This window comes from Aureobasidium pullulans, assembly GCF_000721785.1.
Source record: "Aureobasidium pullulans EXF-150 unplaced genomic scaffold scaffold_26, whole genome shotgun sequence".
Taxonomy (NCBI): Eukaryota; Fungi; Ascomycota; class Dothideomycetes; order Dothideales; family Saccotheciaceae; genus Aureobasidium; species Aureobasidium pullulans.
Genome location: NW_021941046.1, coordinates 299,589 through 322,941, shown reverse-complemented (window position 1 = coordinate 322,941; position 23,353 = coordinate 299,589). Strand labels below are relative to the sequence as shown.

General features: G+C 51.1%; 11 protein-coding genes across 11 annotated transcripts; 6 read left to right on the top strand and 5 right to left on the bottom strand.

Annotated features, from left to right (window-relative positions):
* Positions 1–686: 686 nt before the first annotated feature.
* On the top strand, positions 687–3,034 carry M438DRAFT_282112 (cysteine proteinase; the record flags this gene model as incomplete). The annotated part of the gene is made up of 2 exons (XM_029901285.1): positions 687–1,073; positions 1,127–3,034. The coding sequence occupies 2 exons, from the start codon at positions 687–689 to the stop codon at positions 3,032–3,034; spliced, it is 2,295 nt and encodes a 764-aa protein (XP_029756515.1).
* Positions 3,035–3,659: 625 nt separating this feature from the next.
* On the top strand, positions 3,660–5,306 carry M438DRAFT_282193 (Homogentisate 1,2-dioxygenase; the record flags this gene model as incomplete). The annotated part of the gene is made up of 3 exons (XM_029901291.1): positions 3,660–3,945; positions 3,993–4,627; positions 4,689–5,306. 3 exons carry the CDS (start codon positions 3,660–3,662, stop codon positions 5,304–5,306), a joined length of 1,539 nt encoding a protein of 512 aa, XP_029756514.1.
* Positions 5,307–5,440: 134 nt separating this feature from the next.
* Positions 5,441–6,481, bottom strand: M438DRAFT_282038 (uncharacterized protein; the record flags this gene model as incomplete). The annotated part of the gene is made up of 1 exon (XM_029901282.1): positions 5,441–6,481. One exon carries the CDS (start codon positions 6,479–6,481, stop codon positions 5,441–5,443), a length of 1,041 nt encoding a protein of 346 aa, XP_029756513.1.
* Positions 6,482–6,596: 115 nt separating this feature from the next.
* On the top strand, positions 6,597–8,182 carry M438DRAFT_116769 (glycoside hydrolase/deacetylase). Its single transcript, XM_029898728.1, has 2 exons — positions 6,597–6,931; positions 7,174–8,182. Exons 1-2 carry the CDS (start codon positions 6,776–6,778, stop codon positions 8,143–8,145), a joined length of 1,128 nt encoding a protein of 375 aa, XP_029756512.1. The 5' UTR covers positions 6,597–6,775; the 3' UTR covers positions 8,146–8,182.
* Positions 8,115–11,443, bottom strand: M438DRAFT_304816 (uncharacterized protein). Its single transcript, XM_029902200.1, has 8 exons — positions 11,162–11,443; positions 11,083–11,113; positions 10,976–11,030; positions 9,795–10,923; positions 9,617–9,739; positions 9,516–9,566; positions 9,348–9,466; positions 8,115–9,294 (listed from the first exon to the last, which is right to left on the bottom strand). Exons 1-8 carry the CDS (start codon positions 11,204–11,206, stop codon positions 8,220–8,222), a joined length of 2,628 nt encoding a protein of 875 aa, XP_029756511.1. The 5' UTR covers positions 11,207–11,443; the 3' UTR covers positions 8,115–8,219.
* Positions 11,444–11,500: 57 nt separating this feature from the next.
* On the bottom strand, positions 11,501–13,343 carry M438DRAFT_326746 (monooxygenase flavin-binding family protein-like protein). The gene is made up of 2 exons (XM_029903138.1): positions 12,621–13,343; positions 11,501–12,548 (listed from the first exon to the last, which is right to left on the bottom strand). The coding sequence occupies exons 1-2, from the start codon at positions 13,176–13,178 to the stop codon at positions 11,631–11,633; spliced, it is 1,476 nt and encodes a 491-aa protein (XP_029756510.1). The 5' UTR covers positions 13,179–13,343; the 3' UTR covers positions 11,501–11,630.
* Positions 13,344–13,387: 44 nt separating this feature from the next.
* Positions 13,388–15,043, top strand: M438DRAFT_326743 (GroES-like protein; the record flags this gene model as incomplete). The annotated part of the gene is made up of 4 exons (XM_029903137.1): positions 13,388–14,156; positions 14,273–14,414; positions 14,463–14,764; positions 14,828–15,043. The coding sequence occupies exons 1-4, from the start codon at positions 13,878–13,880 to the stop codon at positions 15,041–15,043; spliced, it is 939 nt and encodes a 312-aa protein (XP_029756509.1). The 5' UTR covers positions 13,388–13,877.
* Positions 15,044–15,075: 32 nt separating this feature from the next.
* Positions 15,076–16,245, bottom strand: M438DRAFT_359012 (uncharacterized protein; the record flags this gene model as incomplete). Its single annotated transcript, XM_029907302.1, has 1 exon — positions 15,076–16,245. The coding sequence occupies one exon, from the start codon at positions 16,243–16,245 to the stop codon at positions 15,076–15,078; it is 1,170 nt and encodes a 389-aa protein (XP_029756508.1).
* Positions 16,246–17,436: 1,191 nt separating this feature from the next.
* On the top strand, positions 17,437–17,856 carry M438DRAFT_259124 (uncharacterized protein; the record flags this gene model as incomplete). The annotated part of the gene is made up of 1 exon (XM_029899751.1): positions 17,437–17,856. A coding segment is annotated over one exon (420 nt), but the record flags the coding sequence as incomplete, so codon positions are not given.
* A 584-nt stretch (positions 17,857–18,440) lies between these two features.
* Positions 18,441–19,965, bottom strand: M438DRAFT_400047 (uncharacterized protein; the record flags this gene model as incomplete). The annotated part of the gene is made up of 2 exons (XM_029909448.1): positions 19,817–19,965; positions 18,441–19,757 (listed from the first exon to the last, which is right to left on the bottom strand). The coding sequence occupies exons 1-2, from the start codon at positions 19,910–19,912 to the stop codon at positions 18,441–18,443; spliced, it is 1,413 nt and encodes a 470-aa protein (XP_029756506.1). The 5' UTR covers positions 19,913–19,965.
* Positions 19,966–20,542: 577 nt separating this feature from the next.
* Positions 20,543–23,336, top strand: M438DRAFT_304805 (uncharacterized protein). Its single transcript, XM_029902199.1, has 2 exons — positions 20,543–20,759; positions 20,808–23,336. Exons 1-2 carry the CDS (start codon positions 20,558–20,560, stop codon positions 23,279–23,281), a joined length of 2,676 nt encoding a protein of 891 aa, XP_029756505.1. The 5' UTR covers positions 20,543–20,557; the 3' UTR covers positions 23,282–23,336.
* Positions 23,337–23,353: the final 17 nt, after the last annotated feature.

Here is a 23,353-nt window from a genome sequence, read left to right as displayed (position 1 = left end):
GTCCACTGTCCACTGTCCACTGTCAACGGAGGTGCACGTCTTCAACCGAAGCTTATCGGGCGTCTGGACCCTAGTCTGGCCATTTCTTCCCTCTTTCCCCAGAAAGCGCATAACAGTGTCAAGACTCAAGCGCAAGACATTTCGACCTCCGCAGAAGGAGCCCTGCAGATACCCCGCTGCCCGTTTCACTTTCGCATCTGCATCCTCGCACCACTTGATGGACGCAGCAGCCATCCAACTCGTCTGAACCCGCTCCTGCTCCTGCCGACGTCGCCATGAGCAGCAGCGTCCAGCGTTTCTTGGGCAGACGGGACCGCCGATCAAAAGTATTTCTACCCTTTTCTCACTTCCACCTGCCCTCTCCACCCTGGCGTAAAGATGCCGATCCTGGAGCCAGTCCTCTGCCCGACCAAAGACGAAGTCGATCAATCGACTCATCCTTGGATCTCGCCGACCATGTCTCCAATCGACCTTCCAAAAAGCGACCAACTTCCGTCCAATTCACCCCATCCCCCACCATTGCAACCCCCGCTGACCGCGATTGTTCCCTCGCTCTACAGACCCCTCCTGACACCGGCGCATTCGGTGGCTTGTTCGTACCAGAAGAAAGGAAGAAGCTAGAAAAGGAGGACGAGAAGAGGGTGAGCAATCCGTCCTTGTTGGCCAAGTCATCTTGCTGAGGCTAGATGCGCACACAGATCAAGACAATCATCGCTCGACTCCAGACGTACGGAATCACGACCTTCACCGAAGCGAATGTCAACTATGCTCTGCAGGCCACAAACTCCGAGGGCAATGGTGAGGACGCCATGCGACTGCTGCTCCTCTTCGAGGACACATACGAAGGCATCCTCAAGACATATAACCCCTCGACCAAGCTGCTCGGTGCTGAAAACCGCAACGGCGTGACTTGCTACCTCGATGCACTCCTCTTCGCCATGTTCGCGCGTCTCGACAGCTTCGAAGCCATGCTGTATAATAGCTTTGAGGATCTTCCGCGCAAGAAGCTGGCCGGTCTCCTACGCTTGTGGGTCAACATGTTACGCTCCGGCAGACTGATCACTCGAGACATTGTACGTATCATCTTCGGACACAATCCTTCCTCAGTTGCTGACCTCTTGTTTAGACCAAACACTTGCAAGACTCGCTCGCGGAATGCGGTTGGGAATCGGCAGCCGAATTGTGCCAGCAAGACACATCCGAAGCCTTCACCTTCATCACTGGCAAGCTCGAGCTCCCACTGCTCACTCTGAAGATGGACTTGTTCCATACAGGCAAAGAAGATCCTGCTGACGATCACAAATTTGTCAATGAACGCCTGCTCGAAGTCGCCGTAGTCACCGAACCGCCCGAGGGAAGCAGTGTCGTCACGCTGGAAGATTGTCTGGAAAACTATTTCAACAACCGTATCGAGGTTAAACGTCATCTTGACAGACGCAATACACTCCAGTCCGTCAGGTCCAACGAGAGACTTCAACGTTCGAACTCTTGCGAAAAGGGTGGAGCTTTGCATGTCGAAACGGTTGAATACTTTGACCAAGCCGCCACACCCAGGCCGGATCCCAGCACTCCGGTCAAATCGCCATCGTCTGCGCCCGGCACCCCAATCAAGTCGCCTCTCGATAAGATCAGGCCCGGCATGAATCGCAAGCGTGCCGATAGTATTTTCAGCCAGCGAAGAGTGGTGGAAGCCAAGCCAGACGAGAAGAAAGAGCTAGATGATGCCACAAATACTCCCGGCCGACCGCGTAAGAACTCGATCCGGACGGAGGTGTTGATGCCCGCCTGGCAGTTCTTCAAACTGCTTCCATGGTATACCGAGAACATTATCCCTACTAGCGATGCCCAGGTCGCCGCTCATTTCTCCAAGAAGCGACCAGTGCTTGGAATTGCCCTCAAGAGATACCAGTACACCAACACTGGCATCGCAAGTCGTCTCGACACCTTCATCGACATTCCTCTTGAGATTGCGGTACCGAACTTTGTGTCCGACGATGAGATGGAAGATCATAGCCCGCTTGTTGGCAACTTCAAGCTTGTTCTCCAGTCAGTTGTCTGCCATCGAGGCGTATCCGTCAATTCTGGTCACTACGTTTCCCTGGTCCGGGGTCGCGCTGCCAATGCTCAAAGCATCGATGGACGTTCGGATCGCCCGGATACTGCTACCAGTGTCGAAGAAGAAGATCCTTGGATGCTGTTTGACGATCTTGCCAGAGAACGTGTCACCTACGTTGACATCAATCAAAAGCTGAAGGAAGAATGTCCTTACCTTCTCTTCTACCAAGTTCAACCCATCGACGAGGAACTCATCCCTGACGCGCCTCCAACCTATGACGAGGCCATGTCACGACACCCATCAGATTCTTTCGAGTATTCGCCTGAAAAGCTCAAGAAGATCGGCAGTGACGAGAACGACATGGTCCTAGTCGAATCTTCTTCCCCGACTTCGCCTAATGGGCTATCGGGCACCGAGACCGCAGACTGGACAGCATCTAACAGAACCAGTCTGGACATACGCGGGAGGGCCAGTCTAGATGCTCGTCGTGAAAGTGTCGCAGACGATGGCAGCGCTGCTGGCAGTCAAGCCACTATGTCCGTACCATCAACACCGATAGACGAGTCACGAGGTAGCTTCCTTGGCATACCGTCGAGGAGAGGTAGCAAGGTTAGCACCAAGAAGACCAAGTCACGTCCTGGGTCTACAGACGGCGGCTCGCGCTTCAGTCTGAATATGAGTATGAGCAAACTCACAAGTCGTGTGAGCCGGACCGATCTTACAAATCTTGCTGCGGCAGCTGAACAGGACGAGGACCAGGTTCACAGCAAAGATGTGGAAGGTCAGCCGACGGTGAGCGGCAGTGAAGCATCCGTCGAGAGTCTCAAGAATCTTGACGCAAAGATGGCCGAGAAAGCCGAGAAAGAGAGGACCGGCAGGAGCAAAGTCAGGAAAGAGCGAAGTGACAAGGGCCACGAAGGACATTTCCATCGAAAGCGAAAAACGGAGAAACCGGACAGAGAGTGTACCATCATGTGAGGTGGTGGTATTCTCCGCGGTAAATTCGGATCGCTCGTTTCATTCATCTAGTTGCATAGCGTGGGTTTTGTTTGGAAGATCGGCCTTCGTTGGCGAGGAGCATTGAATTTTTATGCATGGCGTTTAGGAGGGAGGAACAGCTCTTTTCCGGAGGAGGCTGCACTGGAGGACAAATCATTGTGGATACCCGGTCTCTATACAATCTCTCTGTACCAAGTCACAGAAGTCTGTTGGCTTCTGCGAACATGTTCATGCGAGGTCTATTGACTAGACCTGATTTGTGCTGACCCCTCCTTCCGCAAAGAGCTGTAGCACCGCCCCACTTGATGTTACGAGGGGCTCCTCGCCCCACAAACATCGTTATGGAGCTTTAACGAAGCATCACCATCAATGTCGCAAGGCCATCGCACACGTCCCATGGAGCCCCACGACCTCATGCCGCCATGATGTGAGAGACCCCGCAGGGTGGCAGTGACTAACCATGACCGACACAAGTGCCGCCTGCTGAGAGCTGGAATAGTTATATGCTCCCGGAGCCCAGCCCTTCGCTCTTTCACATCTACATACAACTTTTGACGTGCTATTCATACTACACTCTACTACTATCGCCACAATGCCTGCCCCTATGAAAGAACGCGAACCCGCCACAGATCCTACCAAGATCTTCCATTACACAGACTTGCAGCGCAAGAAGCCTACCCGCGAGAATGACCCCTACACATATATGCACGGCTGGAACAACAGACACCAGTCAGAGGTGATCCCAGGCACCCTCCCAGTGGCCCAGAACAACCCACAAGAAGTCCGATTTGGCCTTTACACCGAAGGCATTACATACAGTGCATTCGCCGCACCAAGAGCACACAACTACAGCACATACATGTACCGTGTCCGGCCCGCAGCGGCTCACAGTGAGTAGTTCCGGTATGTTCTTCGAGATGGTTCTAACTCTCCCCAGATGGATACAAGAAGATTGAATCAAAGGCTCACATCCAGAACTGCTTCCTCTCGCTGAACCCTGAAGTCGAGACTCTGCCCGAACAAGCAGAATGGGGACCTTTCCCTCTGCCCGAAGACTCGGACAAGATTGACTTTGTGGATGGTTTACATACTTTGGGTGGTTCTGGTGATCCTAACTTGCGTGAGGGCATGGCCTTGTATGTCTACGCCATCAACGCATCTATGGAGAAACGAGCATTCTGCAACACAGATGGTGACTTCCTCATCTGCGCTCAGCAAGGGAACCTGGACGTCCAGACCGAATTCGGTATGATCTTTTTGCAGCCAGGAGAAATTTGCGTCATTCAGAGAGGTGTGAGATTCAGAATTGCTCTTGGACCTGGAGTTGAGAAGGCTAGAGGATACATCACGGAGGTTTGGGGCAGCATGTGGGAGTTGCCTGACCTGGGTCCTTTGGGTGGCCATAGTCTTGCTAACCCCAGAGACTTCTTATATCCCGTTGCACACATTGATGAGGATTTGAGCGGAGACTGGGCTGTTGTGAACAAGAACAATGGAAAGTACAACTGCCTCGAGCAGGATCACAGTCCGTTCGACTTGGTCGCCTGGCACGGAAACGTCGTTCCGTACAAGGTAAGAGCTTCATGTCTCTCTGCGCACATACTAGATTCGTTTCTAACATTGATTGCTCCAGTACGATCTCACCAAGTTCGCCTCCCAAAACGCAACCAGTATTGATCATACCGATCCTTCCGTCAACACCGTCCTCACAGCCAAATCCCGCGATCCCAACACTCCTCTCGCCGACTTCCTCTGGTTCGGTCCAAGATGGGACGTCGCATCAAACACCTTCCGCCTCCCCTACTTCCACCGCAACTCGGCCTCCGAATTCCTCGCCTGCCTCTACGGCGAAGGCTTAGGTAGAAGCGACGACTTCCAACCCGGCGGCGGCAGTTTCGAGGGCGGCCACACCCCCCATGGTGGCTTCTCGGAAGCCTACGTAGATGAGATGCGCATCCAAGAGTCTGAGCCCCGGAAGATTTTGGAAAATCAAATGACTATCATGGTGGAGAGTTCGAGGACTTTCTTGTGGACTGAGTATGCGAGGGTGGGGTGTGGCACTATCAACACTCGTGGTACGGACCCTAAGGTTTGGGATACGCTGCCTGATCGTTTCTCGAATAACCCTGAGGCCAAGGCGTTGTTAAAGAGGGTCAAGGAGGACAAGAAATTGATGGAAGAGAGGAGTAAGGTATACTTCGATGATGGTGCACTTAAGGAGTTGCTTAACAGCAAAACCAACGGATGTTGATTGTACCGATAACAATGGCGCTATTGGTCTGATATAAACAAAGCTGTATTGAAGTCCGGTACAAATTACTCAATTCATTGCTCCAAATGTTCTTCCGGACAGCCAACCAAGTGTTTCAACAAACAAATCGTGCTTTAGATGATTTCTCCCGAGACGGCGTTCGATATTTGAACAATTGAAGTGATCTCCTCGTGAGATGTTCGTCCCCAGCCACATTCGGTGCCAACACCAAAGCCATCAAGAACTTCAGAAGCAGCTTTGATCCTGCGCTGGGTACCCTCCAAGTCATCGGTATGGACAAGACCAAGATAAATGTCCGTCTCTCCTCTGACTGCCTGCAAGTCTTTCAAAGGAGCAAAGTATGCTGCATCCTCTCTATCTTTGGGCACAGGCAGATGGATATAATCAACACGTCTGCTGACATTGCTCAAAAGCTCCTTGGCCATATCGGCCATAAAGCCCGTGTCCTTGGGCTGAGTGAAATGCTGATGTCCAATATCACCATAGCAGAAATGGAAGCCCATGTCAACGGCGGAGTCGACAGCGGCAGTCAGTCTGAGCCAGCGGTCCAGGATCCCTTGCTTGACATCTGAGAACCAAGGTTGCACCCAGACGCCTTCGAGTAGGGCAAACTCGATGGGGACGTCCCACTGGATAGCCAATTCTTCTTTGGGCACGGTCTTGATTATGTTATCCAAAGCTCTAAGGATGGCGCGCTCGTAGACAGGCTCAATAGCAGTCTTGTAGTCGCCAACAATAAACGGCGATACAAATGTCAACGGCGAAGGCAAGCAGACCTGGAATTTGACATGCTTGGGAATCACACCTTCCTCCTTCAGCTTTTTGAAAACAGGCCAAGATTCAATGGCAGCAGTATCGTAATCAGTGTCCATGCCCTCGAGTTTCTCCGCAGCTTCCTTGATCTTTTCCTCTGGCACAGGAGTATCTTCGAATTTGCCGTTCTGACCGAATTGACTGACGACCTCGGGGAAAGCGCCGAATTTGTACATTTGCCATCCTATGAAGTAGTTGCGTTGGCCGGTTTCTCCATCGGGAATGTATTTGAGACGACTGCCGAGGGCTGGTGCCATTCTGCGTAAGACATCCTCAGTGTCTGTTCCAGGCACACTGCCGACGAGCAGAACACCCTTGATAGGAGCCTTTTCTGTGGACATGTTGTTCGATTGTCGTCTTTTGATATGAAAAGAGTTTCGAGAAAGAGAGAGGGTGGGTTGAGGAGGGGTCCCGGCGAAATACTATCTACCTACCGAATGCAAGGTGCTGGGTGTTAACCGAGCTGCATACCGCCAGTGTGGTTCAAGTTGTGATGGTAAATTGAACTTGCAGGTCTTGGCGGCGCTTCGAGGAAGAAGCAGCCGAGCACGATAGCACCTGCTATATCAGATTCACCCTTACAGTACTCGATATCGCATCTCTACAAGTGTCCTCGCAGCGTGAAAAAAGGCTGTATGCTGCCTATAGAGCTCGCATCCTTGTCGACGAGTCAAGTTATGACAATCTCTCCATTCGATTCGATCAGCGTTACGTTGTCAGTGGACGAAGCTTCACCAACACGAGGTCCTGATACGCGACGCGTTCAGTCTACTCTACGGGCTAATCAGGCCGTAAGCATTGCCCATCCCCCGAAGGTCGTTCGTAGACGATTTGGAAAGTCGGGAAGCGAATCAAGAGTAATTGTGTTCTTACGAAAGAGGATAGAGGAGCAAAGAGGACAGGGTCACTTGAAGGCCCCACATTCGGCAGTTCCTCCCTCAGACGTCACCACCACAACTTCTCCACATCCTCGTACGGCAGCGAAGTTCGAGGACTTTAGCCTTGTGACTAACTACCTTCATCCGTTTTCTAGATCTGTATGCTTCTGTTGCCGAGAAATCGTAGACCTCAGTCACTTTTACGTTTTCACCAGATACTAAGATCATTTTGTCTGTCGTACACGCCATCTACATCAACCATCATGAGCACAACTCAACAATTCCCCTGGCCACATGGCAAGCGCGCCTGTATCAGCTTAACAATGGACAATATGGGCGAAGCCGCCGACCTCAACCGTGGACTTTGGCCCAAAGATAAGCCGATAGGCTCGCACTACTCCGTAATCGAAAAGCTTCCTAAGATGCTTGACTTGCTGGACAAATATCACATCCCCGCCACTTACTTCGTTGAAGGCTGGAATTGTCCCATCTACCCGGATACCATCCAACATGTTCAAACCCGAGGCCACGAGATTGGATTCCACGCTTATCAGCACGAGGTCTGGAAGAATCTGGATGCTGAGACAGAGGTTGGGAATTTGGATAAGAGTGTTGAGAATGCGAAAGCGATTGGTGTGCAGTATAAGGGATTCAGGCCACCGGGTGGTCTGGTCACAGATAGGACGTTGAATCTGATGAAGGAAAAAGGGATGACTTATCTTTCTCCAGCCGCAGAACGTCCGGCTTTGGTCGATGGCATTGCAATGGTGCCGTTCCAGTGGGAGAGCATCGATGCCTACTTCTATATGGCCTCAACAGCTGCACTGAGAAAGGGTAAAGGTGACACAGAAGACGTACTTTCACCCCAAGTTCTCAAAGAACGATTGATCAAGAGGATTGACGAGGTTGTCAGAGAGGGAGGATATCTGGCTCTATTGTTCCACCCTTTCCTACAGACCGAGGACGAGAAGCTACAAGTTATGGAGGAGGTAGTGGAACACATAGTAAGCAAGCAAGAAGAGGCATGGATAGCTCAATGCAAGGACGTAGCGGACTGGATCCGCAAGAACCCAGAGGCGTTCGGTAACGATCCGGGATGGGACAAGGCAGAATGGAAGAAGAATTAGGCATGCATGTTCATATGCCGTTTGAAGGAGGAGACTATTTACATTATTGATTCGTGACTACAGATTATGCGATTTCAAATAGATTCCTCCAACACGTCAGACATGATGTGTAAAATTCGTGACAGCGTCCTCGGCTTCCATGTACCAATGCCATCCATTAAGTGCGCGAAATCCAGTAATGTTCGTCTTGCAGTTTGGAACCCGCTAGTAGCCACAACCCCATTGATTGATGCAGGACCACCTGCTTCAATGAAAGTGCGAGTGATGTTTGAAGCATGGGAGGACTCGAACATCATGCCTGGACTGTTCCCAGGCGAAGTTTCTGCCATGCCCGCATTGCCGACTATCGTCCAGTCAACGTCATCCATCAACTCATATGGCGGGCGGGTATTATCGGTTTCCGGGCTTTGTACAGTGAAGAGATAGAGACCAAGAACAAGAGCAGAGCAGAATAGTGCAGACATGGAGTTGAGCGTAACACTCTCCGACACCTTGCGATTGCTGAGGAGCTGGAAAGTATGCGCGGCGTGTATGCAAGCCCTGCGAGCTGAGGAAGTGCGGGCCCAATCCTCCACATCGGCAAGAGCCTTGCCTGCTGGACCCGCGCCTGCACGACCTGCTGCAAGCTCGAAGATCTGCATGTTCGAGTTGAGTGTCAAACACAAGTTGTGCCACAGGACTAGGGAATTGAGATCTGCAGTCTTCACTGAGCCGGTGATAACAGGCGCAAGTGATAGTGTGGTCTGTACCAGGGATCGGGCTCTGAGATCGTCTTGATATGTCTCCCATGGTATCAAGTGATCGTGTCTGTCCCAGTCGTCCGTAGGTAAGAAGTGTCGATGCTGAGCATCACATACACAGAGTTTGATGGCCGAGAGTAGAGTGTACTGTCCTGGGGCATCTAATGGAGGATCGAGCAGTATGACCGAATCCAAGGCTCCTTCGAGGTTGAATGTGCGAGGTTTAATCATTGGCATGGATATTCTTTTGCCCATCTGTTGCAGCTGGGTCCATCGCGCCGTAGACTCTGCACGGAAAAGGACGTCGTCGCAAGGGAGACATAATTGAAGTGTCTCTGGCCGTATCGCGGGACTGACTGAAGAATTTGCAGAAAACCACCAATCAGTGGTAAGTAATGCAACGACAAGTCTGTGGTTCTCATGATTAGTATCGAAATTCCAAGAGAGAACGTTGCAACTCACCTTTTGGCACTCTCAATACGAGCCCACGTTAGCCATCGAGAGTTTTCATCGTTGACCTCAGCAATGGTGTCTTCCACGTCTAGCTCTTCCACAGAGAACACCCCTTGCCTCTGTGCTGTCTAGGATACTGTCAGCCACGTGTCGCAGATACGAGTTCATATTACCTACCGCTATCAGCGCCGCATAAAGAGTCTGAGACTGCGCTAATCGGTCTTTGTCCTACGAGGATATTTAGCATACAGACCATGCCCTGAGACCGATGAACTCACTCCTGACAGAGCAGCTAGACACAATGTCAAGAAACCAGCAGCGAATATGGCCAGACGTGCATGTGGAGCTGAGGGAGTAATTGCATTCAGTGCCAAATCATTGTGCACTTTTCGTAGTAAGATCTGTAAAATGTCAGTGAAGGGCACGTAAGAGAACAGTACCATGAGAACCGCTTACCGTAAAAGCGTTGGAGATGAAGTTTCCACCGTTACTCGATTCAAGAGCACTGAGTCCTAGCATACACATGGCATACAGCAGAGGAAGAGGAGTGTTAGAAGCATCAAACGTCGGAACGTGGATGAAAGGAGCCATTGGATGAAATCGGCGGAAGTAGTGGTCCAAACATATCTCGAGCACTTCTGCCGGAGGAAAGTTTCCGGGCCGTTGCGCAGAGGCACCGGCAGAATGAGGCAAATGGGCGCCAAATTCTGCTTCTAGGCGGGAGCGTAACAGGGCATTAACACCCCATCGGCTATCTGACCTTTCTAAAGTTTGTGAGAGTCCGATCGAAAATAAGTTAGGTCCGGGGCTGTGGACGACATCGGACCAAAGTGATTGGGCAAGGTGGTGAGTACCGTTGTTCTTCGCCAACCAACAGCTTTCGACTCGTGCAAAGCGTTCATTCGGTATGTTCCCGGTCGACGCAGTATCACTGGTCTCTGAGGTTGCGGCTCTCTGTACTGGTAGACGTGCTGGTCGCTGATTGGCTTCTGGTGTATACGGAGTGCTAGCCATATCTGGTAGGGCAAGCGAACCGTAGCCCAGATCATTGTCTGCTTGCGACAACCAAAATTGCAGCATATCTTGAGATTGCCCGGGTGAGTGCACTGGTAGTCCTCCAACCCCAAAGGGTCCGGACATTAAGCCATCCATATGAGTGTGGTCCATTGACACAAGTTGTGGATCGTAAGTATGCGATGGCAATGCAGGTGTCGTCACACTTGGAGGAAACTCCTGTACAGGTGTAAACTCAGGTCCAGTATACGCATGCGACGGCGTCATTTGGGAAAGAGGGCCATGTTGCTGCGGGCTCATGTTATACTGGGGATGGCCCAAAGATAAGTCAGGCATTGACATGTGTCGTGAATGAGCCATATGCGCATCGCCATAGGATTGATCCTGAGCAAAACTCGTCCTCTCCGGACGAGCAAAGGGGCCATTGGGGTTCATGCGTTCCTCTGAGATTGGTATCATGGATCCATTCGGCGGCGATGGCCTAACAGGCCCAAGCAAAGAGCTTGACGCGTCTCCACGTTCCTCGGGTGTTTGTTGACTATGTAGCTTACTGTGTCGAAAGAGCACATCACTGTGGGAACGTGTTAATGTCGCAATGTTGGCTGTGCTGATCATTTACCTACCTCCGCGAGAAGCGCTTCTTGCAGGTCACGCACTCGTAGGGCCGCTCCTTCGTGTCTGGTAGTAGTTAGGTCTACTTTTTCTGAATGAAATCATCTTGCGAACTTACGAGACCTTTGGTGTCGAAGGTAATGCTCGGCCTGCTCAATGTCAGCATCGACACGAATCAAGCATATGGCTGTTCAAACCTTGGTAAAATTCCGGTCGCATATTGAACATCTTCGCAACACCATACCTCGCAGCCTGGGGTTTGCACGTCACGCTCTCAGGCTTCTCGGCCCACAACGAGGGTTATCCTGGGTGGCTTGAGGAGTGATGGACCCCGCCCCCACTTCGATTTCACCTGAGATTGAGATACGGAGCAGATCTGGATTGCTATTACTCGGCACAGTACGCGTTTGGGTACACTGTTCTGAGATGAAGCAAAAGAAATTTCCGCGTAGAATCACAAGTTTGATGGACAACGCAGTAGGGGCAAGAGGTCGAGGCTTGTCAGAAGTTCGAAAGCGGAAGCAACCTCTACGAATCGGTCGGTCCGAATTGCGGAGTAGATCCGCCGAGCTATGATTGGCCAAGTTTAGTTGTAAATTATGCAAGATTATTATACAGTGTAATGTCTACCAAAATATTGAAGTGGCAGACTCAGTCAGTCTATCGCTACGTCGAAATCCTGGAGAACTGCATGTCGTGCGTAATGCTGCCAAATTTCATCTCCCACAAATCTCTCAGATAATGTGAGCGCGGAAGCCAAGGAGCTTTATTTCCGGCTCGAGGCAGACTACCCTCTGCTTTAACGATGTATGTAGAACTGAGATTGAGGACAGATTGGTCCTGCATATCAGAGTTCTTGTCCACCCTGGGCACTGCTTGTGTCATACCGTTCTTGTCCATGTGGTTGATAAGACGAGTGACAAACTGTGCGGTCGCGTCTGAGCCCAGAGTCCAGGATGCGTTCGTGTAGCCAATAACAATGGCAGCATTAGGGACGTCCTCGATCATAGCACCTTTCCAGAGATGCTTCTGCGGCACCTCGAGAGGCTCGTTATCAACAGAGAGCTTGGCTCCTCCCGCCATGATAAGCTTCAACCCAGTGGCGGTAACGATTATGTCAGGGGTCAAGACACGATCGGAGCCTTCAAGGTGAATGCTCTTCTCTGTGACTTGTTTGATTGAAGCAGTGATAACTTCGGCTTGTCCGTCTTTGATGGCTTTATAAAAGTCTCCATCGGGAGACGCGCACAGACGTTGGTCCCATGGTCCATAGTTCGGCTCGAAGTTGGGCTCCAAGGGATACCCTTCCGGTAGCTGAGATGCAGCTCCCTTTTTCAGAAGTCTTCTGGCACGATCAGGGAAAGCCTTGCAGAACTTGAAAAAGAGGAAGGGGAGGATCAAGAACTGTATGCGTCTGAGCTTGTATGTCCAGCTGACAGGGAGAAACTTGGCGGGCCAGTATGAAAGGTTGTCTCGTTGGGGCACCGCGGCAATATATGTCGGGCTCCGCTGGAGCATGATGACTTTATTGGTCTTCTTGGCTATGTTAGGAAGAAGTGTTATAGCAGTAGCGCCACTTCCAACCTGATACCAAACCTTTGTTAGCAAGTATTCAATAGACGCAAAGTACAAACGAAACTCCAGAAGGCTACTTACAATAACGACATCCTTGTTCTCATAGTCCAGATCTTCTGGCCAGAATTGAGGGTGGACAACTTTTCCTTGGAAGTCTTTGATACCGGGAATTGTAGCAGGCATGGCCTCATTGAAGTCGTAATAACCTGTGCAGAAAACAATGAAGCGGGCGCGGAGATTCTGTTCGCCCTGAGGTGTATCGACTTTGAGACTCCAGTTTTGTTGGTCTGTGGACCAATTTGCAGATTGAAGTTTGTGGCGATAACGGATGTGTTTATCGATTCCGAAGTTGTTGGCAGCATCCTTCAAGTACTCTTTGATAGATGCTCCATCTGCCATTGTGCGATACTCTTTCCATGGATAGAATTCGAAGCCGAATGTGTACATGTCCGAATCGCTACGGATTCCAGGATAGCGAAAGAGATCCCATGTGCCACCTAGAGAATCTCTGGCCTCCAAAATTGCATACGATTTGTTGGATGTTTGCTCCTGCAGACGGTATGCTACATTTATACCAGAAATTCCTGCTCCAATAATCAGGCAGTCATAGTAGTTCGACGTGTCGCTCTTGGTGTCCATCTTGAGTGGCTAGTTCGCGGACCAAGTATGATATCAGGTACAGCTGGAACAAATATTTGTTTTCAACGTTGAAGAATTGAGTAGCCTGAAGAGGTCAAGAGACACTACTTATGTTCTAGAGGCCTCTGTACTGTCAAATACTTACAACAAGAAACATACCTCGATGTCGCGGTCATGGGGGTCTGATCGAGGGGTAGCCGTTGCATTCAGAACCTTGTTGACCGTTGACACTTGGATCGTGCCGAGGATCTCGGGGTCGGAAAGGTGACATCCGAAAGAACTTGACAACGAGTAAAGTCGCTCGCATTGATTACCCAATGTAGACTCAAGAATAGTAGGTGAAGTATCGTCCTATGTGAAGTCGGCCAACCAGGGTATCACATAATGAGGCGAGTAGCTAGACAACACACGAGCTCTACCCGAGCAACTTCGCCTGCCTTGGAGTCGTTCAAGCATTCTTAGTGACTTGAACCATGGACACATCAGTATCAAAGTCGAGAGTGGCACTTCGATGATAGAAAAAACACTGAGTACACAGCACAAATGGAAGCAGACCACAGGACGAATGCGAAACTGCGAGCAAAATAAGAGTTTTCCCCGCTCCTGCAGCTCAATCAATCTCGCCGATCCTTGCAGCGATCTATTGCTTGAACCAACTTCCTCCTTGTTCGTGGCGACTCTGCTGCAACCTACTTCACAATGGCCTCGGCAGTCAAGGCATGGACCTTCACTCATGAGGGTTATCCTCACGCCATCCACAAGTCGGCTCTTCCAGCACCATTCCGCCCGTCGGCCACGGAGCTTCATGTCCGGGTCAAAGCAGCAGCACTGAATCCTGTGGATATCCAGCTGATGAACCTCCCTATTTGGAAATATCTTCCTAAATTCTTTGCTCCTCTTGAGAAGGGGATTGCTGAGGATTTTTCTGGCATTGTAGAGTCCGCTGGCAAGGATAGCGGCTACGAAGTCGGGGATGAGGTAGGTTTGAATTTTCCACGCTGGTCCTCTGCTCTTTCGTGTACAATGCTCCACAAGGCATAGTCGTCCGGGCACCTTTGGTCAACGAGGAGTCATGGAGGTAACATATTTAATAGGTCTTTGGTATTACTTTCACACTCACTGGTGGCACACTTCAGAATGTTGCTATAGTAAACACAAAGTCCAGCATTGTAGTCAAGAAGCCGCAAGACATGAGCTGGGAACAGGCTGCCGCTTTGCCCTTGGTCTGGTTGACAGGTATTCTTCACTCGTACAAAGCAGTGACTAGTACGCTGACACACACAGCGCGCACAGCGATCTCCAACGTCGAGCTCTTCATACAGAGCAATAGCCGACTAGCTGTACTAGGTGGAAGCTCGGGTGTGGGTATGTATGTGTTGCAGCTTGCTGCTCAGCGAGGCTGGGAAGTGCTCAGTACCTGTTCTTCCCGCAACGCCGAATTCGTCAAGTCAATGGGTGCAACTCGGGTTGTCGACTACAATACCAGCGATGTGACGCAAGCCGTTGGAGAGTTCGAACCATCGGCCATTATCGACTGCGTCGGTGGCACTTCGTGCATCGGTCTCGCGAATAGGTATGTCACGATCGTAGGTGATAAGACAGGCCGTGACAGCATGGGTGGAGCAGCGACATATCTTTGGAACCCACAGATGGTCGTGAGAACTTTGCTTGGGAAGATTGGTGTAGGTAAAAGCTACGCCTGCGTCAATCTGAAATTTCAGAAAGAATGGCTGGAGGAAACGCTGAGTCTCGATCGTGAAAAGATCATTATTGACAGTACGTGGGAGTTTGATCAGGCAAAAGAGGCCTTTGCAAAATTGAATACTGGACGAGCGACGGGAAAGGTGATAGTAAGAGTGGGCTGAAATTATTTTGAATCACGACCAAATAGCACAATCTATTCAACCTTGATGTTCAAGTCCTCCGGGTCATGATCAACTGTGCCTTCGAGCTTCTTGCCTTGAAGCACGGCTTTCATCAAGGTTTCCAGACGTGAAATGGCTTCTTCGTCGATCTGGTAATGAACGACGAGACGTCCGCCTCCTAGTCTGAGGCCAACTTTTTCTCCAGCTGCAATAAAGTCCGTGACGCTGATGCCAGCAGCGTCAAGATCCAGCCAGCACATGTTTGTCTCGACGGGGTTCGAGGTCTTACCACCAAGCTTTTCCCACATAGCGGCGATCTGACGTGCTCTGTCATGGCTCGCGGTCAACTTGCCACCAAGGTACGTGTCTTCGACAGCAACGCGAGCGGCAGCAGTGACAACACCTGCCTGACGCAAGCCACCACCGATACTCTTCCTGATCCAGCGTGCTCTTTCACGGAACTGCTTTGTTCCGACAAGGATGCTACCAATGGGTGCACCTAGACCTTTGCTAAAGCAGAGTGAGATGGAATCGAAGCATGCACAGTAGTCCTTGAGAGATCCAGCACCAGAGGCAACGGCCTCCCATAACCTGGCACCATCAAGGTGCATCAGGATGCCATTCTCTTTGGCCCAGGCACTGATACGCTGGAACTCGTCGAGAGGGGTCACGATGCCATTGAGAGTGTTTTCCAGACTGAGAAGCTTTGTTGGACAGGCATGGATGTCATTGCTAATGACAGCATACTTCTTGACGTCTTCCAGTGTCAAGTACTTGTCGTTGGCGGGCACAACTGCCTGGATAAGAGCACCACACATACTAGCGACACCACCAGCCTCCCATTGGACAATGTGTGAGCGGTGGTCAGTGAGGACAGCATGAGGCGGGGCCAAGAGCTGGGTACGCAAGGCTACCTGGTTGCCCATTGTGCCCGACAGGACGAACAGGGCAGCCTCCTTGCCTGTCAGGTCTGCAATGAAGCTCTCCAAGTCGTTAGATGTGGGGTCTTCCATAAAGACATCATCTTGAAGCGTTGTTGCAGCAATGGCCTCGAGCATGCGCGTTGTCGGTCGAGTCATGACATCTGAGCGGAAGTCAAAGGCTGCTCCTCCGGGCGCCGACCAGTTGTTGACCTTGGTCTGACCATTGGTCAAGTCCTTGGCTGTTTTCTCAGCTCCTTCTTGTGTGATGGCAGCTGCCATGTTTCTTTGCTTGGTGAGGGGTAACAGACAAGCTCGCGAGCTGTTGTGGATGGCGGGGCGTGTCGTTGTTGGGCGAATTGATCGGACACCGAGTCGTATGCTAGGAATTGTCAAGGGCATCTCGCCCTGAAGGAAGTCGCTCACATCATCGTTGCTTGCTGCTGTTATGTCACTCGACTGTTGCTGATTAGGAAGGTCCCCCGGCTATTCATGCAGTCTTGGCAGTTTTGCGTCTGATTGCGACTCTTTCCAAACTTGGCCACGATTGGGACTCCTACCTTGCTTGCCAACACTGCACAACTATCAAACTGTCCTTTCGACGGCTTCTTGCCTTAAGGTCGAGATGTTAGACCTCCTAATTACTTGACATGGCCAATTGATTGGCGTGGCTCGAACTCATTCAGGTCAACACCTCAGCCCACTTCCTCATGACCGATCATTAATCTGACCACCTGCAATGTTCAGGGCCTTGTGCCCAGCAAATTGCCAAAAGGCATCGTTCGTGTTATTTTGACAGCTCTGAACCACCATCCGGCATAACTGATCAGTTTTTATCAGCCTTCCGGGAAGTGTACAAAGAAATCCAAAGAATGCTTCTCGCCATGTATTTCAAATTGACCCTGATCCTTGTACTACTGAATGTTACAAAACCCTGGGCCACAAAAAGTTTGAGCTCTGCAGAGAATCTGCATCTAGCCAAGTCAGGCGGGTATATGATTAAGGATATGAGCTCCCCTAACTCCGATCTAACGTACAAACGACAGCGAGCCATACAGCTATCTCACCCTCTGTGGTGGACGCTACTAGTGTTTGAGTGTTCGGGACAACCACCTTGTTATCCAGGTTTCATTGTTCCCCTTGCTACACCGCCAGGCTCCTTGCAGCGTACATACTGCGCACGAGCATTCCATTCGTTTGTGCCTTTGCGGACTACGACAGGAGCAACATCTTGCGCTTCATGACGATTTCCGTGGATTGGGGTAAGGTAGGAGCATTCGAGACATAAAAGCCTCGCCCCTGCCTATGGCTTCACACCTTCAGATCATCAGCTCCTCAATCACTCGAGAAGCATTCACGCGAACACGCAATACATCGATTCTTCTGCCAATATCCCTCACCAGCCTCAGCCTATTCTCTCCATCTAAGACTCAATCTCCTATCGTCATCATGCATATCATCGCCTCTGCTACATCCGCCATTCTTGCCTTGGCTGGCTCTGCTTCGGCCGCCTTCGCGACTGTCCAAAACAACTGTCCCGAAACCGTTTGGATCACCATCACGAACTCGACCTGGCAACCCGTCCAGTACCCGATCCCAGTCAACGGAACCTACACGCAGTGGCGTAGCGGTATTGGCAATGCCTACGGCCTGAGCAAGACATCGGCATACTTCTCTCCATCCACCCCCAAGTTCACCCTTGGCTTCTCCGACTCTGCCGACCACTTGCTGTACTGGTCCCTGATAAATGCCAGCGGAGATCCATTTGCCGGCCAACCTTGGCGCATCTCGCTGTCTGAGCCTTCGTGTTCTCCCAATCCCCTCACCGCTTATGACGGAGGCTTGGTTCACGCCTGTGGAGATACTTCCAACCTCACTGTTACTGTCTGCTAGGTGCCAGAAGTTTTGCCTGTCCTCGGAGATTGGCGCTGGTATCATGTCCCGACCGGTTTGTTGAAGACCATCTATTCTACTTTTGGATGGTTGGGCTACCTGTTTGTCTGAGGTGCGGGCGGTGGTCTTATGGGTAATAGCTGTTCTGGCTACAACGACACGATGAGATTTATCCCTGACACTACACTCCCTTGCTCTTCCTATATTGAATCAAGAATATCATACATGCTTGCTGAATTCTCTCTGTATCAGAACCCTCCCAGAAAATGCCATAAATCGCGGTACAGGGTCGACTGGCGTGAGCTTCGAGGTGAGAGCCGCTTATGCGGCATCACATGTGGACATGGCGGCAGTGACACAATGTAACAGGATGCTCTTTTCGAGTGCAATTGACGACATTTTGTTACGCCGAACTAGACTCAGCTATGCACGGCGTAGTGGGATGCATGGTATAGAGTGGAGCTTGTGCGTTGCAAGCTCTGACAACGTTGATAGTGGTGAGGTCGTGCATCATGGAATAAAAAATCAATAAATCAGTGGTATCATGGATGTTACGATGCAATAGGCCAGATCAAAAGCACGCCTCATAGCTCGTCTTTGTACGTCTCCTCAGAACCCTCTGGCTTCTGTTCGTCGTCGGAAGGAACGTCTTTGGTGGGCTTGGACTCATCCTTCTTCGCGCCCGTCGTTTGAGCGGTTTCTTGCTTCGCGGAATCATCCTCATCGTCGCCTAACAGAACACCTCTGTATTCGCGGCCATCGGGAGTGTCAAAGACTTTGAGCTCCCAGCCTTGACCACCTGCAATCTTTTCCAGTTCCTTCTTCAACTTTTCGACGCTCTTCGCATCACCAAGGCCGAGCCTCTTCAATTCCTCTGCAGACATGGCTTTGCCGAAGCTGTCGGCGATGGTCTCGACAAACTTTTCCTTGCCGCCTCCCACGATGGCAGATTTTTCTATCTTGCTGCCTTCAGGGACCCATTTATGTGCACCGACGGTGATACCGCCGATGTTTATAGGCCCCTTGGATTGCGAATCGACGGTTGGGTTGGGAGCGGTGGCTGCAAGGATGTCGGAAGCAGCAGCAATGCCGGCTTCGTATTCAGGCACTTGGTCTTCAGCAAGAATGGGCGAACAGGCAATCTTGTTGGCACGGTCCTTCTGAGGAGGCTGGAAGGCGACGTCGTTGCAGAGACGTGGAGTCTGGATGACCATGAGATAGGCACATGTCGCAACCTCTTTGATGAGGGATATGCGATCCGAAGTGGCAGGGTTGCAGTGGAACTGGACTTCGATGCGTCGCTCTTTAGCCGTCAAGTCGCAGAGGGTGCCACCGGATAGACGCTGTACGAGATACCTGCTCTCTCCGCGGGTCTCGAGCTTGCCAATAGCCTTGTCGTCAGGATGCTTCTCTTGGCTGGTATCATGGGGCTGGTCTTGTACGGCGCCAAGCATGAAGCCGGGCACACCGGGATCTTCGACAGGAGGATAGGCGGGGACGCCTTGGGAGGGAGGCAGTTGATGGAACTGCTTGACGCCCTGGCCGTAGCAATACCTGTAGCTCCACCATCCGCTCCAGAAGTAGATGCAATTGCCTTGCATGCCCTTGAGCAACTCCCAGCCCCTATCGTTTGCGCGAACTAGCTCTTTTTCATGATCCTGCTTCGACAGAGTCTCGTTGGGTTGCGATGCGGGAGGTTGCTCGACTATGCGCGGGATCTGGCACAGGTAGTGTTGGTTTGCTAAAACGACTTCCTCGTAGTCGTATCGCGGCTTGGAAGCTTGTGGCCCATGGTCGGTCGCCGAGGCGAGGGAAAGGTCGTCGGATTGAGCCTTGGGATCGGAGAGTCTCGCCTGAGCCTGCAGGTTTGAGATGTGGCCTTCTGGGAAGTCGACCGAGAACTAAGCCATGTTCAGTTGATTTGACGTCGACGAGTGCATCGGGCAACGTTTGCTTGTACCTGGGGGAAGGCAAGAACATCATCTTGCACACTGAAGGTATTCTGAGCAGCGGCCGCTACTCGCAGCAGAGCGGGCAAGGCCCAAAAACTCCTCATCTTGAAGTGCGTCTGCTTCCTTGTCGAGAGACACAAGTCCAGATCATCACCGTGTCAAGTGCTCACTGCAGGTGCTCATCGACCATCACTTGGAATGCGGAGTCTCACTCGGCCGTGCTTGCCGACATCCGAACTACTGCCACCCGCGAGTCAACTGTCAACATCACACGTCCCTCGTTCCTTCCTAAGAATCCGCCTTGGTGCTTCTTCCCTAATCTAAAGCTCCACTCTCAGGCGCTGCCTGCCAATCCTCTCGGACTACCTTTCTTTTTCCTATTCCCCTGCAGACATGGCATTACCTCACTGTACACGAGCTGCCTCCTGCTTCATGCTTTCGCCAAGGCCGTATGCTTGCCATGACATCTGAAGGATTATGGAACATCACTTCACTGCCTCCTTCCACCGCCATTGGACTTTACCAACGGCCGCTATGGTACCAAGCATCCACGGCATTCTCATCCTGCCTAGTAGATCACATCAGGTAGGTTGAACCATGTCGACTGTCCTAAATTTGGTGTCAAGGCTGTACGCCTGTCTGACTCGATTCTGAAATGACTTTTTTCTTGAATGTGTCCTTTCTTTTCTGCTTCAGTTCTCGCAGCGCCTTCGCAACTTCACTTCCTGCTTTCTCGTGCCTTTTCAACCATGGCCGATCATTCTGCCTTAGCGAACGATGCTACGCTATCTCCTAGGGCGTATACCGACCCAAGTGTACTCAATGACATGACCACTATGCAATTCAACGAATGGGCTTTCAGCCTCGGAGACACCCAGACGGGCTGCTACAACAAAGGCTCGCTACCATTGGCACTCGCCACCAATGATACTTGTTTGCTAGGCTTCTGGTGTAAGTCTTCTGGTCATGTGCATCACAGTTTCATGCTGATACCAGCAGGTCCGAACTCTGACGATGAACACCCACCGCAAATGTGCCCTCCAACCTGGCAATGTGCTGTCCTTCGGGCTAATCAAGCCACATGCCCCTTTGCTCAAGGAGATCTGGAACCTTTGATCTGCCCTGGAGGATCCTATTGTCCACCGGGCGGTAAAACCCGCATTCCATGCGATGCAGGCACATTCTGCCCCCAAGGTAGCTATAAACCGATCAAATGCGACAAAGGCGCGTACTGCCCTTGGGCAAGCGCACACCAAATACCTCTTCTACCGCTATATGTGGTCATCTCCATCGACTCTTTACTGCTATGCCTACTGGTAGCAGGGCTGGCCTACTCCAAATGGCGAAAGCGTAATAAGCCGCGATATTCGAGCATCAATATTAAAGTCACGGAAGATGATACCGAGGCATTGCGAGCCCTCAACATGTCACCCCGTTGTTCCGTGTCGATAGCCGAAGTATCAACCGGAGCACCGTCGCCCAACTCATCGATCACACTGATCTCCACTACCCCCACTATATCTGCTCCCACAACTCGTGACAGACATAGATCGACGGCTTCAGATATCTCGCATCTTTCCCCAGATTCTCAGGATTCTGCGATGAACAAGTTTTTGATCTATCTTTCTCGAGCCACGCACACCAAAGAACTGGGCTTGTCTTTCGACTTTGAAGGGTTGTCTTTCGAGACTTCCAAGAAATTGGAGATTCTACACAACATAACGGGCAGCATTCCCCGAGGAACCATGACCGGCATCATGGGTGGCTCGGGTGCGGGAAAGTCGACCCTGGTAAATGCTCTAATGCGAGGCAAGTCAAGCTCAGGCACTATCAAAATCAATGGAGTGATCAAGGATATGAAAAGGTACAAAAAGCTTGTTGGACGCGTCCCACAGGACGACATTGTCCTAGGCGAACTTACTGTTCGAGAAAACATCTTGCACTCTGCACGGATGAGACTGCCTTCATCGTGGAACGACAGGGCCATTCAGGATTATGTGGATTCGCTAATTGCATGTCTGTCTCTTACTCATGTTCGAAACTCCTTGGTTGGCGATGCAAGAAAGCCAGTCATTTCTGGAGGTCAGCGCAAGCGTGTCAGTGTAGGTATAGAGCTTGCAGCCGCTCCGATGGCCATTTTTCTCGACGAGCCCACTAGTGGATTAGATGCTACCTCAGCAGCTTCTATCATGCGTCTTCTCAAGGCCATCTCCCGACTTGGGGTTACAGTGATCGCGATTATCCATCAACCTCGCGAGGACATCTTTGTGGACTTCGATCAACTTCTGCTGCTGGCAGACGGCAGCCAAGTATACGCTGGTGCAACGGAGGAAGCAGCGCCCTACTTCGAAGATCTGGGATATCAATTTCCCACGCAAAGCAACCCTGCCGACATAATTGTGGACATCATCACTGGAAATGGAAAACAATACTCTTCTGATGCAGAAAAGTTCGGTGGTGACACTGACTCTCTCATTCAATTCTGGTATGAAAACGGTCAATACGGGAAAACGAACAAGCGTCTGTCAGTTGCCGTAAACGCTGCAAGATCTCACAGGTTGTCGGTAAACTCTATGCAGTCTACGGCAGAACACGAACAGTCTCTACATGAAACGATGAAAACCAGAGGGGCTTCGTGGTATGCTCAAGTATACTACTGCTGCAAGCGTGCCCTACTACAACAAGTCCGCAACCGTACAAGCTTCTTTTTTGAAATATTTGTCGCTGCACTAGCCGGACTGGTCATTGGCCTCTCAGCATATTCCTCGGACGGCCATCTCTTCAGCGGAATCTATCATCCTCCCTTTACCATGATGTCTAGTGCTGTAGACTATAAGTCAGCACCGCAACTTGGCCTGCTATCTGCCATGGCAATCGGGTTAGCTTCATCTGCGCCTGGCGTCTGGGTATTCGGCGAGGAAGCACCCATCTTCCACCGTGAATCATCTTCCGGGCACAGCAAGAGTGCATACTATCTCGGCAAAGTTATGAGCACTTTTCCTCGCATCACGATCGCCGCACTGCACTATACAGTCATGATTGGCGTTCTGGCAACCCCACTGATGAGTTTCCAAGACATGTACGCTGCAAATCTGGTTTACTTCTACGCCATCTATGGTTTGGCCAGTATAGTGTCCATGCTGGTTAAGCGTGAAGATGGGCCTTTGTTGGCCGTGTTGCTTAGCTTGATCCTCGGTGTGCTCGGCGGTGTTGCGCCTCCGCTGTCACAGGTGAAAAAATGGCACATGGAATGGTTCTGGCGATTGAGCCCAGGGGTCTGGTTCACTGAAGGCTATTGGACCAAGATGGTAAGTCCTAGAGCCTATCTGTGGGACGTTGATGTCGCGAGTCAGAGCATTGGGCTTACTCTGGGAGAATTCGGGAAGGATCTGGCTCTGATTCTTCTCATCGGCACGGTGTATCGTCTGTTGGCATATGTGCTTATGATTCTGTTCAAGAAGAGGCAGAGATGATGTGTTGATATATGAGACTCAGAAGCTATATTTACTTCCTGTATATACATGCATGACTTTCTTTACTTCCTG